Here is a 27651-nt window from a genome sequence, read left to right as displayed (position 1 = left end):
ACAATGCTGCAACAAAACAAAATGTGACAAAAATGAAGAGGTATGAATACTTTTGCAAGGCACTGTAAGTTTACAGTTATGCTGCTTTTTCCTTTGAAGAATATAAAGCTCAAAAGAACAGCATTTATGAATGTTATTATTAGTCTTATCAATGTAGAAAGGAGTTTTGCTGCTTTATATATTTATATTATTTCTTTTTTCAAGATTCTTCCATAAATGCATTTTGTGATTAGAACAAAACGGGGGGCAAAAACATGAAATATTTATAACCTCCACTGTGGCTCACCTTAGGCTAAGCGAAGCGATTGTTAAATTAAACTGATGCCAAGCTTAGACGCGGCCGCCTCTTACATGCTAAGTGTATTTCCTAGGGCAGAAAGTCACCGTTTTATCTTGAAACCCCAAATCTCAACATGCCCAAACAGATTGAGTATCTGTTTGTGTCCTCCTTCATTTATAGCCAAGACTCTAAAGGATTAAATCATTTTTATTGAAAGTCGGAGAGCTTCAGGGGTTTTGGTTGAAACCGTAACCACACCTATGGAGGGGCCAAACTGGCAGGTCAAGATTTTTCTTTTGTTTGTGCGTTGTCACTAGCATCCAGTCAAATGAAGGCAGTTTTGTGAAGAATACAAAGGACATGTCATCATCATGGTGACCAACACCTATACCTATAATTGTGACAAATTGTACGTAATTGGACAACTCCCATCATACATTACGGAGTAAGGCTGGATATTGTTAAGCTATTTATTGGCTTAAAGTATATTAGACTTGTTTATTTATACAAATTCTGGAAAAAAAAAAAGAAAGGGTGTGGAAACTGTTGGAACAGTATGTTGTAAGGAGTGGATGTCTGATACATATATTTAAGTTTGTGCCGTTTATTTTAATATATAGGTATGCCATTTTGCAATCACACCTGCTAGTACGTTTGAGACAACTGCAAATATTGTATTCTCCTTCATTCTGTTTCTCGGCATGACGCAATGCAATGCAACACTCATTTTTATTCACCCTCCCCCCTCTTAAATTTGTAGGCCCAAAATAGAGTCGCTGGACAACATGTTCACGGGGCCGTAGACTCGACCTCTCAAGAGCAGGGTAAAGGAGCATCTGTCGTTTTTGCCCTCGATCGAGCTTCTCTGTGAATGCGAGCAATCCGTTCCCCGGGGCTGAAAAACGTGGGGTATGCCCAACAACTGTGTGTAGAGTATCTGTTGGTATGCAAGGCATGTGGCTGGAGCGCAGTGACACCGTAAGCCTCTTACATGGGCAAATAAGGGCTGACCACTCCGGAGAAAGAGGAGGGGCAATAACCTGCACTGCTAAAATCTTGCATCTTTAAGATGCATCTTAAAGTGTAGACACAACAAAACAGAAAATACAGATAACATCGAAAGAGGAAAGAGAGATAGCAGCAAAAAAGAAAGAGAAAGTGGTAGAAAATTAATAAAACATGTTTCCAAATCACAAATACTCATCTTCATGCTGTTCGAAACTGTAAGACTTTCTGTGATCTTCAGAACACAAATTCAAGAGCGTTCTGACTCTGCAGATACAGCAACTGACACATTCATGGCCCAGAAAGGTAGTAAGGTCATCGTTGAAATAGTCCATGTGACATCAGTGGTTCAACCGTAAATGTTATGAAGCTGCGAGATTTTGTGCCCAAAGAAAACTAAAATAATGACTTTATTCAACGAAGAGTCCCAGCGTTATGAGGAGCTGGCGTTATGACTAGGGTTGGGTATCGAGAACCAGTTTCATTTCAGAACCGGTTCCAAATTTCCAATAACCGGGTATTCGATAAGACACGTGCATTTCGATTCCGCTTAACGATTCCCGCGTTTGCATTTTAATGTGATTTTTAAACTATTTAGGTGTAGGAAGGAAAATAACTTGCTCACTGTTTGCGTGTAGCGAGCACGGATGATGTGGGTTCCTGACGTTCTCGAACAGTTCCGTGCATTTCCACAGGAGAAAAGGTTGTTCCAGCCCGTGACTGACTTCTCTTTCACATTTATTGACCCTTATGCACGAAATACGTTTGTCTTAAGTGAACGTAAACAGATGAGAAAGAGAACACACGTGTAACAGTATTTTAGATCTGTGTTCGGTGTTAAAGAGACAGCCGTCTAATAAACGTGCCGTCTGTCATTAATGTTAATCAGAGAACAAAAGAAAATCATTAACTGACTGAATATCTTTTATAAATTTAATGAGGATTAATCAATATTTTATTTATGAAAACAAACTGCAGTGTTTTTAAACTTTTGATTTTAATTTCTGTACCTGACATTTGTTCAGTTTTATTTATTTATGCGATTGCTAATTGATTAGTTTGTTCCTATTTTATTACTTGTCTTTAACAATTTAATGTTTAAAATTTATATTAGTCTAGTTGGGTTTTTTTGTGGTATTTATTGGTAAAACCATACAGGCAAAAGACATAATAAATATGTTTGAAATCTTAATGTTTGACTTAACATTTTTTAATGGATTTTCAGTTCTTATTGGAATCGGAATTAGGAATCGATAAGCAGAACCGGAACCGGAATCGTAATCGATAAAATTCAAACGATACCCAACCCTAGTTATGACGTAGAACCTCCGTATCTCTTAGTTCATCGACTCTATATTCTGTTCAAATAAGTAAGGCTGGGCACAAAAATTCATTCTCTCTATTAAAATCTTAAGACATGTTTATGAAGTTATGAACGACGTGCGTTGTCTTCTGCTTATAAACAAGGCACGGCGCATCTAGGTTCTACGTTGGAACACTGGCTCCTGCAGCGGAGACTGACACAAGACGAAATAGTGGAATAACAATACTTTGCTTTTCTTTGAGCACAAAAGTATTCTCGTAGCTTCATAACATTATGGTTGAACCACTGACGTCACATGGACTATTGTAAAGATGCCCTTACTACCTTTCTGGGCCTTGAACGTGGTAGTTGCATTGCTGTCTTTGCAGAGTCAGAAAGCTCTTGGATTGCATCAAAAATATCTTAATTTGCGTTCTGAAGATGAACGAAGGTCTGACAGGTTTGGAATGACATGAGAGTGAATAATTAATGGCAGAAGTTTCATTTTTGAGTGAACTATCCCTTTAAGGCTATGCCACTTCCCAAAGAATCCAGCGTTACGTGAAAAGTGGATGCAGTTTGTTTTTAAGGGGCAGCAACGGAGTTTTGCAAGTGTGTTTGATTGTTCCCGTCATTTTGGTGACTGATGTTTTATAAACTGACTGGACTTGCACATCATTTGATACTAAAAGTTAATAACATCAAATTTCTGTTTTGTTAACTCCGGTCACGGCACGCTTCTAGGAGCTTGTCTGTTTTTGGAGAGAATCATGAATCTGTATCTTTCGTTTAGAAATCTGATAAAACGTCTCAGGTTACGTAGGTAACCCTAGTTCCCTGAGGACAGGGAACGAGACGCTGCGTCCTGGTGGACACTATGGGAACTGCCTTCAGCATGACCGGTTCTGAAACAAATGTATAGAACAACGACAGTGAACTTGACACTGGCCGGCGCCAGCCTATGACATCATCATCAGGCGCCTGCTAGTATAAAAGCAGGTGCCTGAGAGCACATTACCATCTTTTTGTCTGACGGAGGTATGTGCAGGGCCCGAGGCATGGCCACGAGACGCAGCGTCTCGTTCCCTGTCCTCAGGGAACTAGGGTTACCTACGTAACCGAGACGTTCCCTTCCGGAGGGAACTCTACGCTGCGTCCTGGTGGACACTATGGGAACGCTTATACCAACGCCGCCATGCCGAGGGATAGGTGATCAAATTGACTGAATGAGGAGTCAAGAAGGAAATCACCCCTGCATCAGCGAGAGTCGCTGGGGCCCAGTGACCTGCCACGGCTAGCCCGGCTACCTGTGCACGCAACTCTCAAGCGTGGAGGCCTAGAGGAAGCCTACTACACTTAGCTCTCTAAGTGAAGGAGCTCATAAACGCCCTGACCATAAGGGGCGGAGTTTTTAGGGAATGGAGGTCTCGGCAGGGCGAACGCCTGCTCTAGGGACCTGACAACATTCAGTGCTACAGGTATAGATGGGGAAGCGGAGCTTCTGGAGAATGGAGGCTTCATAAAAGACTCTCTAAAAGAGAGGAAGCCTGACAACATTCAATCCACTAGCTCTTAGGAGTGGAGGTCTCAAAATAACCCTCCAGTGAGGGGAGACCTGGCTACACTCACGCTTGAAAGTACTGAAAGCGGAGCTTCTGGAGAATGGAGGCTTCATAAAAGACTCTCTGAAAAGAGAGGAAACCTGACAACATTCCATCCACTAGCTCTTAGGAGTGGAGGTCTCAAATAACCCTGCCGTGAGGGGAGACCTGGCTACACTCACGCCTGGAAGTACTGGAGGCGGAGCCTCTGGAGAACGGAGGCTTCACAGAAGACTCTCTAAAAAGAGAGGAAACCTGACAACGTTCAGTCCACCAGCTCTTAGGAGTGGAGGTCTCACTAACTCTTCAGTGAGGGGAGACCTGGCTACACTCACGCCCAGAGGAAAAAGCCTATACTCGACACTGGGGGTATTCAGTGAGGCTGCGTAGCCTATGCAACCCGAACTACCCGAGTGGAGCTTCTGCTCAGAGGGAATCTACAGAGTGGAGGTCTCATGACCTAACTACACTTGACACTGACGATGGCCTGTGAGGCTGAATAGCCTGTGCAGCAGGCCTGTCTAAGTGGAGATTTCCCGAGGAGTGGAGGCTTCGCCGAAAGGAAGCCTGGCAACACTCTGTGTGAGGCTGGCAATGTTCTGCGAGCAGCAGAAGGACTCTAAGAGTGGAGGTCCCAAGACCTACTACACTTCAACACTGCAGGCGTTCATCGAAGCTGAACAGCCTAAACGACATTACTGCCTGAGTGGAGTCTGGAGAGTGGAGGCTTTCTAAAGAGGGAGCCTTACACACCTCCGTGCTTAGCAAGGAAGAACTCTGAGAGTGGAGGTCTCATGACCTAGCTACACTCTAGCCTTGAAGGTCATCCGCGAGGCTGACTAGCCTGTGCGACAGAAATACCTTCATTTTGGAGCTCTTCTGGAGAGTGAGGCCTGAGGAGGCCCGACACTCGATCCTGCTAGCAGCGCTATCTGAATTGGAGCTGGAAAACTAAAAGGTTTTTGAGAAAAACCAGCTCAGAGAATGGACACGGAGGAACCCTGCGTGGTCCATGGGAGAAAGGAACCTGCCTTTACAGGAGGGACCTTACCATGAGTATGGATTTTAGTGAAGTGCCTGAACAGTGCACTTACCACTCACGTGGATTTTAGAGAATGCCCAAAGACTTCGCGTGAGCAAACACCACAAATGTGGTTTTGAGTAGGTGTCCTGAGCATAGCGAGGATCACCAGATTTGCAGTCTCTAGGCGATAGCGGAGCCTGAAAGCGGAGCTTCTGGAGAGGGGAGGCTTCAGCAGAAAGACTCTCTAAGCGAGAGGAGGCCTACGACGCTCTCCCTAGGAAACTCTTCAGAGTGGAGGCCTCAGGTAAAACACTCTAGGCGAGGGGAGGCCTGACTACACTCGACACTCAAGAAAGGCAGATACTCACAGTCAGAGCCAATAATGAAAAATTCTCATTTATCATCTAGCTCTGTGTAGTGGAGGCTCCGAGACTACATCTCCAAGGAGAGAAGCCTACAACACTAGTTTTTGGTGAGTGGAAGACTGCACTCCCCCAAAAAATAGTCAGCGAGGCACTCATGGGCCTGCCAGCTGCTATAACTGTGAGAGTGAAGGTCTCAGTACTGTTGGCTGTGACAGAGGGAGACCTATTACACTGTGCTATCACTTAGCTTGTATTAACCCGGGTGATAGCAGAACCCGGAAGCGGAGCTTTCAGTGAGGGAGGCTTTAAGCTCTCGAACATAACAAGCCTGACGACGCTCAACTGAGGAAGCTCTATCGAGTGGAGGCCTTGGAATACACGCCCTCTCATAGAAGGGAGGTCTACTTTGTTTTACACTCAACGCTTGTAGTGACAGGTCCACGGAAAGAGTTCACAAGCTGCCTTAACCTTGTGTTCTCCCGGCCTGTATTTCTGGGAAGTGGAGGCTTAACAGAAACACCTCACGTAGAGGGAGCCTAGCAACACTCGACCCAGTAAAAAGCTCTCATGAATGGAGGTCTAAAAATGACCTGCCACATTCAGCGCTAAGAAGTATTATCTTTATATGTCTCTCTTCACAGAGGACTTCGCAGAGAGGAGGCCTCCTAGGCCTGCTACACTCAATTCTACTTCAAAGCGGGGCTTTTTAAAGAGAGCGGAGGCTCCAGTAAAACACCTCTCTCTCAGAGAGGGAGCCTTGACAACGCTCTATTCACCCTAGCACACAAACTCCCAGGAGTGGAGGTCTCACATATGTGTATATGAAAATACACAGGGAAGGTACCTGACCACACTCATGCAAAAAGAGTATTACTCTTAGCAGGGTTTGAGTGAGCGGAGGCTTCGGCAGAGCGATACTCCGCCTGAAGCAGCTTGACAACGCTCAAGAGGGTTATTCTCGTATGTATATGTATGTTGGATCATGTCTATACCAAGCTCACTCTAGCGGAGGTTTCAAAACCTGACAACGCTTAACCCACGAGGGGGTTTCTACGAGTGGAGGTCTCTACACACTGTTTTCTTTTATAAAACGAGGGGAGACCTGGCTACACTCGGCACTTGGTGGCAGTAGAACTCGAGAGGAGCTCGAAACTGCAATAGTAAACACCCAAGCGGAGCTGGTAGACAAAAGAAAACATACACATACACGCTTGAATATTTTATTAAAGTGTCTTTACTGTTCACATACCGGGCCAACAGATGGAGCCTAGGTCTCATCGTTGGCCCAGCCCCGGAGTCAAGGGGAAAAGGAAGGGGCAGGTAGCCCCAAACTGGCGACCTGGCCTCGTCTCTGGCCCTTGGGCCAGGACGGGCCTGGTTTCCCCCCGGTGTTTAGGTGGAGGCGTGGACCGGCAAGGGATGCAAACCCCCGGGGCTCGGTCCAGATCTTTCAGCAGATCAGCCTGGTGCGCCTCTGCAACACTGCCATCGTGTGCAGAGGAGCACCGGCCACTGCCGCATATGTGCCTTTGGAGCCTTCAGGGTCGATGTCCCTCGCTCTGAGAGATAGTTCGCAACCGTCAGCGAGAGACATCGTCACATATCCGTGCATTCCCGTGCATTCCCTCGACATCAGCATGATTCACATGCCGATGCCTGTGAATGCGGGCTGAATATGGCCTGTCCCATTCCCTCTCGATCTCTTAAGCAGATCAGGAAGGAATGGGAGGCTCACAGGAGTTGGCTTTGTCATGGCCCGGAAGAAGCCGCTCGTCTAGTCTGCCGAGAGCGGCCTCTTCCCTCGCGGGCTTCCACTGCAGATACAAGCGGGCAGCCGCGCGGTCCATAACAGACATCAACTCTTCATATGCGGGGCAGAGAGGCTGCATGGGCTCAAACGAGCTCATATTTGTTCCATTTCAACCTCCTGCTCGCCCTGGCTTGAAGCCAAAAGAGCACTCGCTGCAGAACCGGAGGATGTGAGAGACAACACATCATCCGCTAGCAGCGCATTCTCGTCTCCGGCTGACGTGCGCGAGCGATTAAACGCTCTCTCAAACTCGTCAGCCAGCTCCACCCGTGAGCCCCGCAATCTCAGCCGCCGAGCAGCCTCAGCTGTGGCGGGACCGGAGCAGCGTGGGGCAGATGGATGGCCCGATTCCCTCAAGAAAAGGGCCAGACGAGAACGGAGTTTCTTCAAAGTGAAACTCTCACAATGAACGCGCTCCGCTTTTCTAGAGCCGAGCGCGCGTGCTCTTACACCTAAACACACCAAACAAAAGGTCGTGTGCGTCATCAAGTGTCAGATTCCTCTGACACGGATCCGCACACTTCCTAAACAGTTTTCATTCTCTAGGCATCGCTGTACTCACTCGTTTAGAACAGAGGACTCTGAAGACAAAAAGATGGTAATGTGCTCTCAGGCACCTGCTTTTATACTAGCAGGCGCCTGATGATGATGTCATAGGCTGGCGCCGGCCAGTGTCAAGTTCACTGTCGTTGTTCTATACATTTGTTTCAGAACCGGTCATGCTGAAGGCAGTTCCCATAGTGTCCACCAGGACGCAGCGTAGAGTTCCCTCCGGAAGGGAACTAAAGACTTTTTGGAGATATGAAGGATGCAATAGTACTCTATAGGTACTCAAGATTAACATGAGATTGGGCGAAACTGTTTCCTGTTTTAACCTGTGTTAACCTGTTTTTAGAAATAAATATTAAATTCTAAAAAAATAAATATTAAATGTTATATGTTGCGTCATTCCTCTATGCTTGTTTTTACAAATAAGCAATTATTTTGTAATAAATTATTATTCTAATTTAATTCAGTGTAGGTTTACACTACAGTTCAAATGTTTGGGGTCAGCAAGATTTTTGTCTGCTTGTTTGTTAGAAATTTCTATTTCAAATAAATGCTGTTCTTCTGAACTTTCTATTTAACGAATCCTGGAAAAAAAAATCTATACTGTATGTAACATGGTTTCAATAATAAGATTAGGCATAATAACTGTATTCAACACTGGTAATAAGCAGAAATGTTTCTTGAGCAACCAATCAGCATATAACAGGGTTCCCTGAAATAGCAGACTGCGGTCGGGTTTTGCACCACAGCTTAGTTTTAACCGGTCCGTGACACATTATAATGACAGCAGTAGCACTGTTTTACCATTTCTACAGTTTAAAGCGAGTAGGTGTTTATAGAGCTGTAAACCCCATAAGCACTCAGGGTCATTTATAGTATGATCTATCAATGCTATATCCCCTAATATTTTTATCTAGAGACAAACACACTTCATTCAAGCCTTTTCCACTCTGTGGGCATTGATACTCTCTCCCACTAAAGACATAAAGCACCACATTAACAACAGCAGATGACAGGGTTATTTTAACAACAGTAGCAGAAACACAGTAAGCAGCAAAGTAGAAGATACTTTCACTAAAATACTGCAGAAAATGAAAATGAAGCAAATACAAATATTTTTTCCTGTCATACAAATATGTCTTTAACCATTCAAATAATTCAGGTTTGTGACAAGACCATTTTTTCCCTCCCTCACAAGTCAAAAGTTTACATGCACCTCGCAGAATCTTAATCAGAATGTTAATGATTTTACCAAAATAAAAGGGATCATACAAAATGCATGTTATTTTTATTTAGTACTGACTTAAATAAGACATTTCATAAAAAAGACGTTTACAAATAGTCCACGAGATAAAATAATAGTTGAATTTATAAAAATGACCCTATTCGAAACTTAATATACACTTGATTCTTAATACTGTGTTGTTATCTGAATGATCCACAGCTGTGTGTGTTTTTTTTTTTAGTGATAGCTGTTCATGAGCTTGTCCTGAACAGTTAAACTACACGTTGTTTTTCAGAAACATCCTTTAGGTTCTACAAATTCTTTGCTTTTTCAGCATTTTTGTGTATTTGAACTCTTTCCAACAATGACTGTATGATTTTGAGATCCATCTTTTCACACTGAGGACATCTGAGGGACTCATACGCAACTATTACAGAAGCTTCAAATGCTCACTGATGCTCTAGAAGGACAAACGATGCATTAAGAGTCGGGGGTGAAAACTTTTGAACAGAATGAAAATGTGTGCATTTTTCTTATTTTGCCTAAATATCATATTTATTTTCATTTAGTACCTCCCTTCAGAAGCTGCAGAAGATACTTACATGTTTCCCAGAAGACAAAATAAGGAAATTTAATTGAATAAATACCCCTGGCATATTATAATGATTTCTGAAGGATCATATGAAGACACTGAATATATATTCAAATAGAAAACAGTTAAAACAATGTTACAGACTTTATTTTTCTATCAAAAACATTAACAAATATTACAAACTTTTTAGCAGTAGTGTATGCTACGCCTACACTATAGGTTTACATTTAAAGTATGTAATGTTTCAAGCCTGTGCTTCAACTGTCTTTGTTTTGGCTGCAGACATGCACCAGTAGAGCGTACCAAAATGGAAATACCCGTCTTTTTTCTTTTCTAGCCAGTTTAGCATGTTTTCTTCCTCCTGACATTTGCCAATGCTGTGAAAACCAGAACACAATTGCTAAATTAGCCTGTCTGTGAGTCTTCACTGAGCTGTGGCGACTCACTGATTATTGTCTTCTACTTGTCTAACTTTAATTCTGATCATGTCTTAACTAGCCACATGTCTTTGTTTTATCTATTTTTCTTTACAGTCATCTACCACAGCCCAGTGTCCAGAACCGACAGTGCTCTCCTTCAAGTGCAGGCCCTGATCTTGACAGTGTAGACACAAGGATTCAACAGCATTTCATCACAATGGAATGATTAACAAAGGCATGATCGGCACCTCAGTCACACAGGCTTTAAAACCGTGGGAACATATACTGTACAACAAATTCTTCCTCAAGAACGCTGGCTCCAAAAATAATTATAGCTATCATAACTAGGAGGACAACAATCAGCATATTTAAAAATCTTGGCTTTGATTGTTTACTTGTCATTGACAGGCATTTCTTAGTTATACAAGAACTAATGTTCGAGAACGCTTTCTTTTTTTCTCGAGGCGGTAACAGAGATTAAAATATGTCTCCCTGCAACTTTTAAAGTTGATGAAGTGCTTATTATTGTACACAGACATAACACTAACAGAAAGCAGGACTACACCCACTTTTACTTACAGTGACAATATATGGACATGTCTATCATCGGTTTACTTAAAGATTACTTGATTTGGCCTTGGAAGAATCCAGTCAAGCCTGAAATGTTTGACTCCAAGAAAAAACAAGCAAAACATAAAAAAAGCCCTAAAGAAAGGTCCTTTTCACAGATTTGCAAAGGCTAAAGTGTTAATGCCACAGCTCATCTCTACTGTGTACATATTAATGCAAAAGTTGAGTCATTTAATTACAGTGAACCAATATTATTATAATTTGAAAAAATCTTAAGGAGGAAATAAAAATGATCAAATTACACTACTGCTCAAAAAGAGTCTGTAAGATTTTTTGATGCTTTTGAAAGACGTCTCTTATGGTCACTAAGACTGCTTTTATTCGATTTAAAATACAGTAAAAATTTAAATGGCGTGAAATATTAAGGTTTCATTTTTAAATATATATTTAAATTGCGATTCATTCCTGTGATGCGAAGCTGAATTTTCAGCAGCCATTACGCCAGTTATCAGTGCCACATGATCCTTTAGAAATATTTTTAATATGCGGATTTGCTGTTAAAGAGTGAATTGTTATTATCAAGCTGAAAACAGTTGTGCTGCTTAATATTTTTGTGGAAAGTGACTTATTTCAGGATTCTTTAAGAAATCAAACATTTTAAAGAAAACCATTTGTAAGACATAAATCTTTTAAAACATTACAAATGTCACTACTGTCACTTCTGATCAATTCTTGCTGAATGCAAGTATTAAATTGTTTAAAAGGTAGTGGTAGTTGAAGTGGCTGTCGATGCCTAGTCCTAATTTTGAAAGATGTTTACAAAGTTGCCATTCTGATTTCAAAATGCCAAGAAGGTTATTGTATCATCACATTTATCCGCAGATTTCACTAGTGGATTAAAATTTTATGATTCACCCACATTCAGCTGTCATGCTTCTTTCCACTGAACGATGAGTTGGCTTAAATACCAGTGCATGTATCTGCACAATAGATTTTTTAATTGAATAACTGTCAATCAGAAAATAAAGACAGCTACATATTGTCACGCATATGTGAGAGGTGTGTATAACTTACTGGTCTAAGAGTTGATCATGTTTGGCTTGGGCATCTCTTTCTGCATTCAGTGCCCTGTCTTTCTCAATGACAGCATTATCTCGGGTTTCACGAAGAATTCTGAAAGAGTAGTAAACACATTTCTTGAAACAATACTGTACATTATGCAGAACAGGTTTAAGTTAAGTGTGCTTTAAAGCCTTGACACAATAAAAAATAACGATTCTAATAATGAATAATGATATTAACCCCTTAACTGTCACCGTCCCACCTGTGGGACGCTTGGCACTCTTTTTTCCGTTGTCCTTTTTCTCTATCAATTTTTTTAGTAACCATCATAAATTATATATCATTTGAAAGCTTAGAAGCTCAAGAATCATCCTGTGAAAACCATTTTGAAATCGGATATTGCCTTACCATGGAAATTGTACTTTAAAATCATTTGGCGGTCTCCTCCCCCTTAGTGGTGTCATATTACAAAATGCATTACGGCCTTTTAGAATCACAACTTTTTACAATCTTGACAAAAAATATATCATTGGAAAGGTCTGAGTCTCAGGATGTCATATTTGGTGGTTATTTTGTGATAGATTGAAAATTTTCAGAAAAATTTAGACTTTTGTGACAGAAAATTGCATAAAAAATATATATGGCATTTCAATGGCACCCGGTGGCTGTTTGTGGTATAACGCCCTTAACAAACTTTCACAGGAACCTTAATTTTTTTCATATCAACTTCGAATTTGGAACATAACTTATTTAGATGTGAGGCTTCAATTTGATATCAAATTTAGGATAAAACCTGTTATGTAAAATATGTATTTTATATAAAATATAATAAAAATTGTACAGTGCATTTTATTCATAGTAAATTTAAACTTCTATAATTTGTTGACACTTTATTTATTTGAGAAAATTCCACTTCTGCAAAAATCTGCTGATTGTCTTCTTTAAAAAGAGACCAACCTCAGATCTGTATTCCAAAGAGTTCATGAATTACAACAATTAAAGTTTGGATAGTGCACTTTCATGCCTATTTTAAAAAATGGGGGGCGACAGTTAAGGGGTTAATACATATAATACAATACAACCAAGCCAACCTCAGCATTCCACTCCCAACTGTTTTTGTATAATATTTCTTAGTCTCGTCGGCGGGATTTCACTTTTGTGCAGAGAGATGGCAATGATAGTCCCACAAATGTGGAAAAACAATGTGTCAAATTTGTGAGCTGACATGAAACCAGATAAACATAAAAGGTAAATATGTAAATGATACTGTAGTAGTGCAAGTCTGAAAAGGAAAAGCAAAAAAAGAATGCAAGCATGCAGTAAGATTTTAATCTGATACTCTTTAGTCATAGCTACTATACTTTCATTCATCATGCATTTTGTTTTGTTTATTTGTTTATTTTGTCACAAGGGGGAAAGTGTTAGACACCTCTGCTGACTCAAAATTATGAAAGTTCATAAAAAATACAATTCATTCTAACTAAATCTTTAAAGTATCCAGTATCTAGTTGCATTTTAGAGCAACTGGGCTTTATATGTGAACTGTAACTATGTGAAGAATGTTCACAATAGACAGAGGTTTCAAAGGTTGCCTCTCCTCTTAAGTTGCTGATTTTCTTAACACTGTTTAGAAAACAAATAGAAGACAGAGAGTTCTCTGAATTTTTGATATCAGTTTATAGTCGTTCATCATTATCAGATGATTATTATTAAAAAAAAAAATGATAGAGCCATTTCTGGCCAATGAAATACAGAAGAATAATAAGAAATATTTAGATTTCCTCATCACTGCAAAAAGTGCTTTACTTACTTAGATTTTTTGTCTTGTTTCCAGCCAAAATATCTAAAAATTTTGAAATCAAGAAGGATTTTCTAGACAAGCAAAAAATATTTTCTTGTTTTCAGAAAAAAAAAGTCAAAATAAGTGTGTTCTCGCTTGAATAATCTGCCAATGGGGTAATAAATATAATCTTGTTTTCTGTTTGAAATAAGACTTTTTTGCTCATCTCATTTGCAGATAATTTTGCTTGTTCTGAGCAAAAACTCACTTAATTTTGACTTGTTGTTTTTTTTTCTGAAAACAAGAATATAATGTTTACTTGTCTAGAAAATCCTTCTTTATTTAGGAATTTTTAGATATTTTGGCTGTAATTTTTATGATGTTCTATGATTTTTCAATGAGATTTTTCACGTTTTTTCATGGTAAACAATCATGTGTTTTTTCCCCCTGCAAGTTTTCATTAAGGATTTGTCCTTGTCCCATTAGAGACATGAAGGCATGCTCTCACCTGTTCTCTCTCTCATACATCTCTTTAGACGCCCTCTGCAGGCTCTCGATTTCATGACTGGTCTTCATTCGAATGCGCTCCAGTTCATCACGCAGTTTGTTTTCATACTCTGTCTTATAGTGATCTCTGGTGGAGGGATGCAAACAGCACAACTGTCAAACCGTAATGACTTCAACATAAAAGATTTGACAGACTTAATGGAATTGGGATATTGTCACAATACTAGAATCACCAGATTTGGCACATTTCTTAATAGCATAACAACTTCTTAAAACAGATCAATGCTGTACTACTCATGAAACTAAACTCACAACAGAAAAAAGTAAAAAGGAAGCACCATCTTTATTATTCATCACACATACCTAGAAGCAACATATTTTTCATAGGCATCTTCCCTGGCTTTCTTTGTGTCTTCAAGCTGGGTCTGCAATCGGTCCAGACGGTCTTCTTGATGAGCACAGCGCACATTAAGCTCCATGTTCTGCCTGTTTAGATATTCTTTGTCCTTCTGCATCAGTGTTACAGACTGCTGCAGAGTGGCTACCTGCAGATGAAAAAGAAAAAAACAAAGAGGTGAGAAAGAGATAAATTAAGTAACAGGAGAAAATTTATGACAGACACATTTATGTTGACATTTGGCTACAGTTGCCCCTATGGCTAGTATGTGAGTTATAACATGTACTGTAACCCTTGTCAATGGATTATGCACTATTTTTCAAATATACAGAGGAATTGCACCTTGCTCTCTAAATACATGTAAATACATATAAAAATAAAATATTCTGAAACATTGTTTATCATCTCAAATGTTGATCATTTAAACATGACCCCATCCTAACAGATATGCTGATCTGTCAGTCATCTCTCATATGTGTTAAGAGCAAATTACCTCCTTATTTAGGTCATTCCTCTCTTTGGTCAGGGCAGTGTGTGTGATGTCCAGCATTTCCACCTTCTTCCTCAACTCTCTCACCTCCGTTTCATACCCATCTCTCTCTCTGTGGATACAATAAGGTTATACTTATACAGTGGTGGCCACAATTAGAACACTAGTATTTTCACCAGCTAAAAAATGGTTTTAAATCAGTTATTTCTATATTTTGCTGTAGTGTGTCAGTAGGAAATATCAGTTTACATTTTCAAACATTCATTTTGCCATTAACTGTAATAATCCAGTGTCATTCTGTCTGGAATGACATAAAGAAACAGAACAAACCGAGACTAAATCCAGAAGAACTGTGGCAAAGACTCCAAGATGCTGAAAGAGACCTACCTGCAAAGCTACCTGAAAAACTCTAGATACTTTAAATGCAAAGAATGGTCACACCAAATGTTGATTTAATTTAGTTAACAGAAGTTAATTGATAAATAAAATCTATTTATGACATTACTTTTGATAGCATCCTTATTTTACACCATTTTTCACACAAGTGGCTAGAACTTTTAACAGTACTATAGCTTTGCAGCTAGGTTTTTTGAAGCACCTTGAAGACGTTGCCACAGTTCTTTTGGATTTAGTCTGTTTAAGTTTGTTCTGTTTCTTCATGTCATTCCACGCAGACAGGATGATTTTGAGATCAGATCTCTGTGTGGAGCACTGGCTGTTGTCAGACTCCTTGTGCAAACAAAAATCTCACTGGATTATTACAATTAATGGCAAAATGAATAAAACCATTTTTGATAGTGAAAACGTTCTAATAATTTTGGCCACGACTTTATATATGCACACACAACTACAGCATTAGAGATTTTTTAAAAATGTTTTTGAAAAAAAAAAAAAGCTGCAAAGAAGGCAGAATTTATTTTATCAAACACAGTAAAATCAGTAATATTGTGAAATATTATAATACTTAAAATAACTGTTTACTATTTTAAAATGTAATTTATTTCTGTGATGACAAAGCTAAATATTTATTAGCCATTACTCCAATCTTTAGTATCACATGATTCTTCAAAAATCATTTTAATATGCTTATTTGCTGCTCCAGAAACATGTCTTATTATTATCAGTTTTGATTGATGGAACAGGTGCTACTTATTTTTGTGATAACAGTGATCATTTATTTCATGATTCTTTGATGAAAGAGTTAAAGAGTAAAATCAGCACTGTCAATGCATTAAAATAATATTTGAATCAATTTTAGATCCATACAGCTGCCTAAGACTGTGTACTCATGGCACCTTATTCATTCTGTGTTGCCTGCTCTTGTGGTTTAGGAGGGTGCAATGTCTGTAGTAACAGCTGAGCTAAATGCAGACATGGAAAGACAACGCAGAACATTAAACTCACCGTCTGATTTTATCATAGTTCTCTCGTTTGTAGTCCCCTTCCTGAATAAGCTGCTTGGTGTCAGCAAATTCCAGTGTGAGTCTCTGACAGCGGATCTCCAGCTCTGAGCGTGCTCTCCTCTCTTCCTCGTAGCTCTGGTTGGGATATGGGAAAGCAGGAATGAATGTATATGTGACCCTGGACCACAAAACCAGTCATAAGGTTAAATTTTACAAAACTGAGATGTATACATCATATGATTACTCAATAAATAAGCTTTCTATTGATGTATGGTTTGTTATGATAGGACAATATTTGGCCGAGATACATCTATTTGAAAATCAGGAATCTGAGGGTGCAAAAAAATCAAAATACTGAGAAAAATCACCTTTAAAGTTGTCCAAATTAGGTTCTTAACAATGCATATTACTAATCAAAAATTACATTTTGATATATTTACAGTAGGAATTTTACAAAGAATCATCATGGAACATGATCTTTACTTAATTTCCTAATGATTTTTGGCATAAAAGAAAAATCTAAAATGTTGACCCATACAATGTATTTTTGGCTATTGCTACAAACATACCCCAGCGACTTAAGACTGGTTTTGTGGTCCAGGGTCACATATAAGAAATAACAGTAACACCAATAAGAAAGATAATTTTACAGTTGTCTGGAAAACTTGATTCTGCTTTTATACCAGCGCAAATTATAAGCAGACTAAATGATACATGCCACCAGACAGAAGCCTGTCGTTTTCATCAGAATGTCTCTTATTATTCTGATACATATAATTGTGAATTTTCAATTTCACACTGACTTTAAAGACTGTATCCAAAAAGGGAATCAAATATTTTTCACACCTCCATTAGTGATCTAATTTGGTTACGATGACTGTCCAGATCCTCATTCAGGTTAGACTTTTTCACCTGCAGCTCAGTCACAAGAGCCCTCAGAGGGTTCACAACCTCATAGAACCGAATCTATGTGGGGAAAAAAACACATACATACATGCATGCATACATATATGTTATAGCTTTTAAATATGTCCAGGTTCTTGTCCACAAGTTTGTTAGTAAAAGGATATATGTAAAAATCATCTTTTCCAATTTCAGTTGATAATTCAGTGCTCACCGCCACATATTCAGGGATGGTGAGTTTGTCCTCAGGCAGTTCCTTCAGCTCAACGTATTTCTCCTCAGACAGCTCCAGATCCCTTAGGCTTCTGCGGAGATCACCTGCCCGATCGCACAGCTGATGGTTTGTCTCTTCTAGCTGCTTCTGTCTAAGCATGATGGTGTCCATCTCCTGTTTCCTCAAGGTTTGCTGCTTCCTGCATGAACAGAAGACACATTCAACCCTAAAGCATGTTGTATACAATCTGCTACATGTCTTGCATCATCTGATTGGTATATTTGTTATGTTTTTTTTATTTGCTGGACTGCAACAACATAGGTTTACTAAAGCATACATAATTTATTAATTTTTTTTTTGGAAAAATCATAAGAAAAATGACTCAAATGTAATTTCTAAGATGTACTTGTTATCCCTCTAATGTTGGGCATTGTTTTATTTTTCTGAAATACAACCTTTGTTGTTTTAAATGTTTCTCTTTTAATTTTTTTTACATCTTATTTATATGGGCTCTGTATATGTATATGTATATCGGGCTCTGCTTTAGATAGTAACATTTTTAATTAATACAGAATAAAAAACATACTAAAATGCTAGTATAAAATATGATACATTAGGCTTTTGAAGAACATTTATTTGTTCATATCTCAATCATACTTGTATAATTTAAAGTAAGCATACATTTTATATTTCAAGACTTTTCAAAATAAACTATTACTGTACTGCAGCGACGTAGGTTTATGAAATCATACATCATTGTTTAAAGGTTGTATCAGCGATTTCTAGCCTAAAACATAAAGTGTAAAATTCAGCTGACCTTTATTCATGATCCGCTCGCTGCCTGCCCCATAAATTGTCTGTGAAAAAAACGCGTCTCTCTGGTCAGCCTAGGGTCCGAGATATGCCAAAAAAACAATCGGCGCTATCAACAATAACCACAGATAAACAAACCGTGTTCCAACCAATCAGCGTCAGGGGGTTCGTGTTGTGGACTTTCCTACTGGTGCAGGGATGTGAGGGAGGCGGAGCGAAAGTCCACAACACCAAACCCCTGACGCTGATTGGTTGGAACAATGTTTGTTTTTGCTGTGGAAAGGTTGGTAGTGCCGATTGTTTTTTTGGCATATCTCGGACCCTAGGCTGACCAGAGAGACGCGGTTTTTTCACAGACAATTTATGGGGCAGGCAGCGAGCGGATCGTGATGAAAGATAAGCTGAATTTTACACTTTATGTTTCAGGCTAGAAATCGCTGATACAACCTTTAAGAAAAATCACATTAAAATGTAAGTAAAAAATATGATACAGTAGGCTTTCGAAGAAAATGTATTTGTTCATATCTCAATCATACTTCTATTGCATTACACTATATGTTTTGCATCCGCAAAAAAAGAAAAAAAACTAGAGTGACAAAATATGCAATTAAAATGCATATGATTTATATGTATTACTATTTTATGCAAATAATCTGTTTTTGTGTAATAAGGGTTTCACTGATTTACATTACAAGTTCTCAATATTATTTTTGGCTATATACAGAACATCTGCACCAAAATGGATATCATTGACGTTTTCTCCTCCTTGTGTATGAGCTTTATATTCTCACTATATCATACTATATTAGCCAATGTAGCTAATAAAGCCTGATGTATCAAATATGGTACAAAGCATTAAACACATGCAAAGTGTGCAAACATTCTAAATGTTTTATCTAAAGCTTCAATAAACTGTTCTATTTAAAAAAATCATTAATAATTATAAAATCATTACTAATTTTTAACAAAGTTAAAGTAAGCCTAAATTAGACTTTTCAAAATAAACTATTACTGTACTGCAGCAATGTAGGTTTATGAAATCATACATCATTTTCTAAGAAAAATCTCTAAAATAAAAATGTCTAATTAAAATGTGAGTATAAAAGATGATCATAATTGCATTGCATTATAAGTTTTGTATCCACAATAAAAACTACAGAGCTTTGGTTCAGAAAACTAAACATGTAAATAATAAATCTTACAAAGACATTTTGTTTGGAGATACAGAGTGACAACTAATAATTTTATGAACAAATCTGTTATTCTGTAATAGGGATTTTTAGCTATATAAATAGAAAATCTGCACCAATTTAGATATCATTTTTATATTTTATCTAAAACTTCAATAAACTGTTCCATTAAAAAAAAAATAGATTTTAGATTTCTATTATTTCATATGTCAGGCTTTACAGTATTAAAGAGAGCTTTCTTTTTCTTTTTCTTTTTTACAGTGAGCATTGGCCCTGCATCTGCTTTACAAGGTTTTCATGATGGGTATTATTAATTATAAGTAATTATTAATTATAATCACCAGTATTTTAAAAAATCATGTATAGTGGAATACAAATAGAGTAATCATTTTATTTTATTTGTGTTTAACTATAAGTAGGCTAACTAAAATTTCCGGCCTGTTTTATCAGACCAATTCCCTAAAAATGGGGGGGGGGGGAAATCATATTTATCAGCCAATATAGCAATTTGACCACTGACATGTTGTAAATCCCTATTTCCAATGAATCTTTCTCCCAGTAAAACTGTTTAAATGCACCTGTTTTCATCCTGTTGTAGTTTGAGCTGGCTGTCCAGACGCAGAGCGAGCACCTGCTTCTGATGGAGAGCATCATTTAGCCTTTCCTCCAGCTCTTCTATCTACAAATGAATGTGCAAACTAATTATTTTTACACAATTACTTTTCAAACTTATTTCAGTGCAATGCAGACATCTGTTTTGCATTCATCAACCATTACCTTGGTAAGGTGGTCCACCTTGAGGTTGTCTATGAGCAGATTTTTCTGTGACAGCTCTATCTTCAGTTTTTGAAGATTATGAAGGAGCTCTTTTCGTTCCAAGAGCTGTTTTGTGACCTTCCCTGCTCCATCTTTTTCATCCGAAGACGATATGTCCTCAGTGGGGACTGTTGTCTCCAGACTGATGTCCTCAGACTCGATGGAGCTGGAGATGTTTGCTGTGCCGTTCTTTGGCTTCTTAGGAGGCATCTCGACAAAGCTCCAGTCTAACCGTCCTACCGACTTCTCATGTGAGGAAAGGAGACTTTCTTCAACGCTGGAAATGTAGATTATTAGTAGTCAAGAGTCAGGACAGAAGCTCAGAGGCTCAAGGAAAGAATTAACGGATAAAGCGCTAGTCGCTAAGCGATGACAGCTGGACAAAGCAAGACGACAAATTCGGTTATTCCAGGTTAAATAACGTTACTTGACTTTCACAGCCTAATGACTAAACACAAATTAATAATTTATGTGAGACGTCAAATTTTAAAATGTCTTGTGTTTGAGAAAGTGTTTTAAGATTAAAACAGGAACTTATTTAATACACCGACTGTTGTTTTTAAGCGTCCCGCCTCCCATAGAAACAACAACGGCTGAACAGGGAAGAGAAGTGAAGTTTGCGTTAAAGAGCGTCTGTCTCAGAAACGCTTGTGATGGAAAATAGAACGCCACCTATGGGATTCCGCCCGAAGGGGACTTTTAGTTTGAAAATTGACTAAAAATCGAGACCGGAAATAAGGGAATGTGTTCATGGCATCGTAGCATATTTCTGGGTTTGTAAACGAATAAATGTGTTTTTTGTTATTTTTTCTTCTGAAACAATAATTTTCGCAATGTCTGCTCAAAACACAATTGGACCCGCTTTGCCACAAACGATGGGAAGAAGCAAAAATGATGATTCAGATGAAGAAGACGCAAGTATGATAGCACACACACATTGTAGTAGCTGCTTTGTGAACTGCAAAATGTGCTATTTTTTATTATTATTTCGTATTTGCAAATGCATAACCAGGCTGATTGCATTTAGATGTTTTCCCTTCTTTTTTTTGTTTCAAAAACAATTTTGTTTAGATTGAAATATAGATGAATTCACTCACTAAATAATTCATGTTGCCTCCAGTCATAGGTCCAGCTTTGCCTCCAAAGTATAAACCTTCAGAGTCCTCCAGCTCATCTGAAGACAGTGATCAAGAAGAGGTTGTGTTCAAGAGAGCCAAATACTCATCATCTAGGAACCGGCCTTCTTCAAAGTATGATACTAGATTGCTTTCCATATAAATGTGTTAATAAGGTTTTTTGGTCATAAATTGACAACTTTTGATATGTGACTCTGGACCACAAAACTAATCATAAGTGTCTTTTTTTTATTTAGATTTTTACATAATCTGAAAGCTGAATGAATAAGCTTTCCATTGATGTATGATTTGTATTTGGCCAATTTAAATACCTGAAATCCGAGGGTGAAGAAAAATAAATCCAAATATTTTGAAAATCACCTTTAAAGTTGCCCAAATGAAGTTCTTAGCAATGCATATTACTAATCAAAAATTAGGTTTATAAATATTCATGGTAGGACATTTACAAAATGTCTTCATGGAACATGATCTTTACTTAATATCCTAATGTTTTTTGGCATTAAAGGAAAATTAATAATTTTCACCCATACAATTTATTTTGACTGGTTTTGTGGTCCAGGCCAGGGTCACGCATATATATCCAAACTAGTTTTACGTTATGTTGAAAGATGTAACTGTGTAAAGCATACTGTGTTACAATTTATACATACATTTTTAAGGTCTCTAAATTATCAATAATGTCTAAACAACTGTACATAATCCACTACACGCATTCTTTCGTCTGACTGATACTTCATACTTTCTAGCAAGTAAAAGGCCTTGCTAAATATCCAGCATAGGTTTACTTCATTTATCAATAAACATTGTATTGCATTGCATAACTTGTTTTGCCTCCACAATATTTAAATATCACTTAAAGATGGATATGGAGTGACAGCTGATATTTAAGTCCTTTTTTTTTGTGGTTCTTTAACAGCAGCAGGAGCAACATGAAAGATGAGATAGATATAGAGCAAGTTGATAAGGATGAGGAGGATGAAGAAGATAGTTTCTTTGGTCCAGCTCTTCCACCAGGATATCAAAAGCAAGAAAAAGCACCTGAAGGGTAACAAACACTTAATAATAGGATCCTACCTGGTCATTTGTAGAGCAATTTAGCATCCCATTCTAAGTCTTAGATGAACTACGTTTTGCATCACCAGGCCACCTTTACTAGGACCTGCACTCCCTCCAGGATTTAAAAAACAAGATGAAGATGATGATGATAATGATGATGATGAAGATGCAAAAGATGATACCAGAGGGTTTTTAGGACCAGCTTTACCACCAGGATATCAAAAGCAAGGGAGATCTCCTAAACGGTAACAAAAACTGTCCTGGAATTAAACAAACACAGCAGACATTATAACTCCTCTACACATTTTCTGTTGTGTGGAGTTTGTAGTATCATATACTGCTTATACAGTCAAACCAAAAATGATTCAGACACCAGATATAATTTTTTATATTTTTTTTACTAGTGGTGGCAGAACACTATAGTTAATTAATGTAAGTGAGGATGCCAAAATAAACTGTGGCATATTATACTCAAACATTCTACATACAGTGGACTACCTTTATAATTGATAAACATTTCGGACCAAAAAAAATGATTTGACAGTTTGACCTAACCATATTTTGTTACATACCTTTCTTATCAAGATTGTATTACCATTTAATAAACTGATAACTTGAGAAATGTTGAAGGTGTCTGAATACATTTTGGTTTGACTGTACACTTGAAGTCAAAAGTTTACATGCAACTTGTAGAATCTGCAAAATGTTAATTATTTTACTAAAATAACAGGGATTACAAAATTATTATTGTTACAAACATATATATATATATATATATTAGTACAGACCAAAAGTTTGGACACACCTTCTTATTCAGGTGTGTCCAAACTTTTGGTCTGTACTGTAGATATGAATACAACTGAAAAAACTTGTGATAAAATATCTTTCAGGTGGTCAAATAGCAAATAGTGGAGCTCTGCAGCCACCTACTGGTAAAAGTTATTTGTAGTTTTTTTTTTTTGTTTTTTTTTTACTTTTAAAACTGGATTTCCAAAAGACGGGCAAAAATCTTACACTAAACCATGTGAAATTATCCATGTTATCCCATGAATCAAAGTTAGAAATGTGGGTCTTTTATACAGTGAATTTGACATAAAAAAGCAGTTTTTGTATAAAAACCCATTTAAAAAATATTTATTTATTAATTACCATTCTGAGAAGGTGTGTCCAAACTTTTGGTCTGTAGTGTGTGTGTGTGTGTGTGTGTGTGTGTGTGTGTGTGTGTGTATATATATATATATATATTTTTTTTTTTTTTTTTTTCACATAAAAGACATTTACATATAGTCCACAAGAGTTGAATTGATAAAAATGACCCCATTCAAAAGTTTACATACACTTGATTCTTAATACTGTGTTGTTACCTGAATGATCCACAGTTGTGTGGGTTTTTTTTTTTGGTTTTTTTTTTGTGATAGTTGTTCATGAGTCCCTTGTTTTTCCTGAACAGTTAAACTGCCCACTGTTCCTTAGAAAAATCCTTGAAAGTATTTGTGGGACATGAAGGATTTTTCTGAACAGTGGACAGTTTAACTGTTCAGGACAAACAAGAAACTCATGAACAACTATCACTAAACAAAAAAAAAAAAGCTGTGGATCATTCAGGTAAGAACACAGTATTAAAAATCAAGTGTATGTAACCTTTTGAATGGGGTCATTTTTATCAATTCAACTCTTGTGGACTATATGTAAATGTCTTTTATGTGACGTCAGTACAAAATAAAAAATAACATGCAGATTCTGCAAGGTGTATGTAAAATTTGACTTCAACTGTATATTCTAACTTTACATTAAAATGTAAGTGTTGATCTTTTTCCCTTGCAGACCATCTGTAATAGGACCTGCTCTACCCCCAGGCTTTAAAAGACAAGATGATGATGATGATGATGATGATGATGATGATGATGATGACGATGAAGAGGAGAGAAAAGAAGATGCTAGAGGATTTTCAGGTCCAGCTCTACCACCAGGTTATACACCAGCAATGTCAAGCAGTGAAGAAGAAGAGGAGGAAGAAGATGAAGATGATTACGTAATTGGACCCATGCCACCAAAAGGACCGTCCCAGGACTCTGTGGCATTGGACTTTGAAAAAAGAGCTCAAAGAATGAAAGATAAACTTACAGGAGTGGATGTAAGTGCTTTTTTATGTATTTTGTAATCTATTTTTTTTATCTATTAATACTAATACTAATTAATTTGGATCTATTTCTATTATTGCTATTATCATTATTTACTATATTATTGTTTGATTTTGTATATTGTATATTTCTTCTTACTTTTTACTTTTGTATATTTCTATCTTTGCACATATGCTTCTAATTTCAAGGCTGTTTTTCCAATATTTATTTCCGTCCACATGCTTCATACCTCAGGACAAGCTATTTCGCTATACTTGTACAATGACAAAAGAACTTGATTGATTTGTTTTGTTCACCATTAAAATAGATGATGATGATTTATTCCAGTCAGTGGGCAGACTAAACAATCTTGGACTCTTCTGCTTTTAGACTGGCCCCAAAGTGGTCTCTAGAGAGAGCTGGATGACAGAGTTGCCTCCGGAGTTGCAGCATGTGGGCCTGGAAGCACGGACCTTTAAGAAAAGATCAGGCCCTGAGAACAAAGACCGCACAGTTTGGACTGACACTCCCGCTGACCGTGAACGAAAAGCTAGGGTGAGTTGGCAATAGATGTAATTGGGTTCAGATGTGAAATGTGGGGATTGTTATAGAGAGTCATCATAGATTTCCAGTGATATCGTGTGATTTTGCAGGTAATACGCGCTTTTTTGTTACACTGGGTTGGAGTGGGATTTCAGTGATTGTTTAGAAATTTCCTTCTTTTTTGTATTTCTTAGGAACGACTAGAGGCTAAGGAAAAAGGAGAAACTACCAAGGACGATGGACCTCGTCTGTCTCAGAAAGAGCTTGAGACGGCTGAAAAAGTTTCAAAATATAATGTAAGTTCAGTTGAGTCCAGCTTTAAGTGTATTATAAATGATTCAAGTCAACAATATGGCACCAATATTATAAACAGTGCCTTGCAAAAGTATTCAAACCCCTTAATTTTTTTCAGGTTTTGTTATATTGCTGCCTTATGCTTTACTGCTTTTTCACATTAATCTACACTCCATACACCATAATGGCTAAGTAAACAGGTTTTTAACATCTTTGCAAACTTATTAAAAATAAAAAAACTTAAATGATTTCATTGCATAAGTATTCAAACCCTTATCTGAAACAGTTGAAATTTAGCTCAGGAGAATTCATACTGCTTGTAGATGTTACTACACTTTGAGTGGAGCTATCTTGTGGCAAATTCAATTCAATAGGTATGATTTGGAAAGGCATACACATCTTAATAAAAGGTCTAAAAGCTGGAAATGCATATCAGAGCAAAAACCAAGCCCTATGGTCAAAAGAATTGCCTGTAGGGCTCAGAAACTGGATTTTTGCAAGGCACAGATCTATGGAAGAGTCAGAAAAATAATTTGCTGCATTGAAGGTTCACAGAAGCATGTAGTCTCCGTTACCCTTAATGGAAAAAAAACAGGACTTTTCCTAGAGCTGTCCTCATGGCCAAACTGAGCAACTGATGGAGAAGGGCCTTGGTTAGAGTGGTGAACAAGAAGCTGATAGTCACAATAGTTGAGCTCCATGATCAGAGATGAGGAGAAGAATGGCAAGCAATTGTCAAATGCTGATGTACAAGGCTTGTCGCACACGACCAAAAATATTTGAGGCTGTAAAGTTGTTTCAGCGAAGTACTGAGTTAAGGGTATGAATACTTTTGCAATGTTCCTATTTCATTTTTTTATTTTTAATAAATGTATGAAGTGGTGACGATTCTGTTATTGCTTTGCCATTGTGGTGTGTGGTGTGTAGATTGATGTGGAAAATAAAAATGTACCCTTATAAAAATAGTATAAAAATGTGAATTTTAATCTCAGAATGCCCTTTTTTTTTAGGAGTCCAAGCGTGGTGAATCTCTCATCAGTATACACACTAAGAAGATGAAGAGGAAAGCTGAGGAGGATGCTAAAAAGCCTGTGGAAAGAAGACCCTTTGACAGAGACCAGGATCTCCAAGTCAATCGGTTTGATGAGGCTCAGAAAAAAGCTTTGCTCAAGAAGTCACAAGAGCTGAACACCCGCTTTTCACACAGCAAAGAACGCATGTTCCTGTGAGGGACATTCAACAAATGTATCTGTTGTTGTCAAGGATTTTCTTAAAGGACATTGTGCTGCATTGGAATCCTTGAATCATCGTCATCCATCAAAACATTGTGAGCTTTGTTGAGAATTATATGTAAAATTTGGAGGACCGACTGTTCCTCCTGAATTTGCTTTTTATATACCAGTGTCTAATTGTAAAATACAATGCATTAAAAGTTCTGTAATTTTGTGACATTGGTAAGTTTTTAGGCCAACTTTTTAATGGTGATATCCACTGATATCCTTTTATTCCATTGAATTCTGACAGTTATGTTTTTGGGTCTCCTCATAGAATATGCCAAGTTCAGGACACATGAACTTTACCCCAAAAATAAAAGTAAATAAAAAGTATTTATATTTTGCTGAAGGAAAGTTAATTTTAGGACCATTAAAACTCTTTCTTGTGTTATAACACTCAATCCCAACTTATTATTACCTTACTTACTACAAAAAAACTCATTGCTTCAACGCTATGTAAATTCAAATTCAAAGTATTAATGTCACTATTGTTTTGTACTTTGATTTATGCATTTTTCAAACCATTACATCTTTCCTGGATAGTACACCATTATATTCATAATGATAATGTTACATTGCAAACAATCATGTCCTAAAAATATTCATTTTTTGTTGCCCCATGTAAAAATGGCTTTATTTTTCTGCAATATAATTTTAAGCATATACGTTTGAGACTATAAGGCTAGATTGAAATGTTTCTGTGACGTTTTTATGTTAACATAAATGTAAATTTGGATAATTTGTGTAAATAAATACCTTTTAAAAACATGTTCGCTTCTAAACAACTCAATTTACCACAAATGAGAGCCGTATGTTTTTGACAAAATAAAGTGACAAAGCGACGTAGAAAATACTTTATTTAACTGTGTTATTACTATTTGAGCTAACAAACAGAAAATACGTTTTTATC

The 27651-nt window shown here is 37.6% G+C and overlaps 2 protein-coding genes across 3 annotated transcripts in view; one reads left to right on the top strand and one right to left on the bottom strand.

The window, feature by feature from the left end:
• The window catches only part of pibf1 (progesterone immunomodulatory binding factor 1), a 56940-nt gene extending 36057 nt beyond the window's left edge, over positions 1 to 20883 (bottom strand). The window contains exons 1-9 of the mRNA XM_073842985.1: positions 20280 to 20883; positions 20081 to 20181; positions 17500 to 17698; positions 17229 to 17348; positions 16384 to 16517; positions 14983 to 15091; positions 14456 to 14637; positions 14094 to 14219; positions 11818 to 11916 (exon numbers count right to left, since the gene is read on the bottom strand). Coding sequence (XP_073699086.1) covers positions 11818 to 11916; positions 14094 to 14219; positions 14456 to 14637; positions 14983 to 15091; positions 16384 to 16517; positions 17229 to 17348; positions 17500 to 17698; positions 20081 to 20181; positions 20280 to 20528 — 1319 coding nt within the window. The 5' untranslated portion in view covers positions 20529 to 20883. The remainder of the gene's footprint in view (positions 1 to 11817; positions 11917 to 14093; positions 14220 to 14455; positions 14638 to 14982; positions 15092 to 16383; positions 16518 to 17228; positions 17349 to 17499; positions 17699 to 20080; positions 20182 to 20279) is intronic.
• Positions 20884 to 21053: 170 nt separating this feature from the next.
• Positions 21054 to 27509, top strand: gpalpp1 (GPALPP motifs containing 1). Of its 2 annotated transcripts, none has more exons than XM_073842897.1 (8): positions 21054 to 21236; positions 21439 to 21568; positions 22374 to 22499; positions 22597 to 22755; positions 24335 to 24644; positions 25021 to 25185; positions 25368 to 25469; positions 26478 to 27509. In XM_073842897.1, the coding sequence occupies exons 1-8, from the start codon at positions 21152 to 21154 to the stop codon at positions 26694 to 26696; spliced, it is 1296 nt and encodes a 431-aa protein (XP_073698998.1). In that variant the 5' UTR covers positions 21054 to 21151; the 3' UTR covers positions 26697 to 27509. The 2 variants fall into 2 exon arrangements, with proteins under 2 accessions (XP_073698998.1, XP_073698997.1); XM_073842896.1 differs by having other exon boundaries at positions 22371 to 22499.
• Positions 27510 to 27651: the final 142 nt, after the last annotated feature.

The sequence above is a fragment of the Garra rufa genome, chromosome 6 (assembly GCF_049309525.1).
Source record: "Garra rufa chromosome 6, GarRuf1.0, whole genome shotgun sequence".
NCBI lineage: Eukaryota > Metazoa > Chordata > Actinopteri > Cypriniformes > Cyprinidae > Garra > Garra rufa.
The sequence above is the reverse complement of the archived record's forward strand: the minus strand, read 5'-3'. Positions and strand labels throughout refer to the sequence as shown.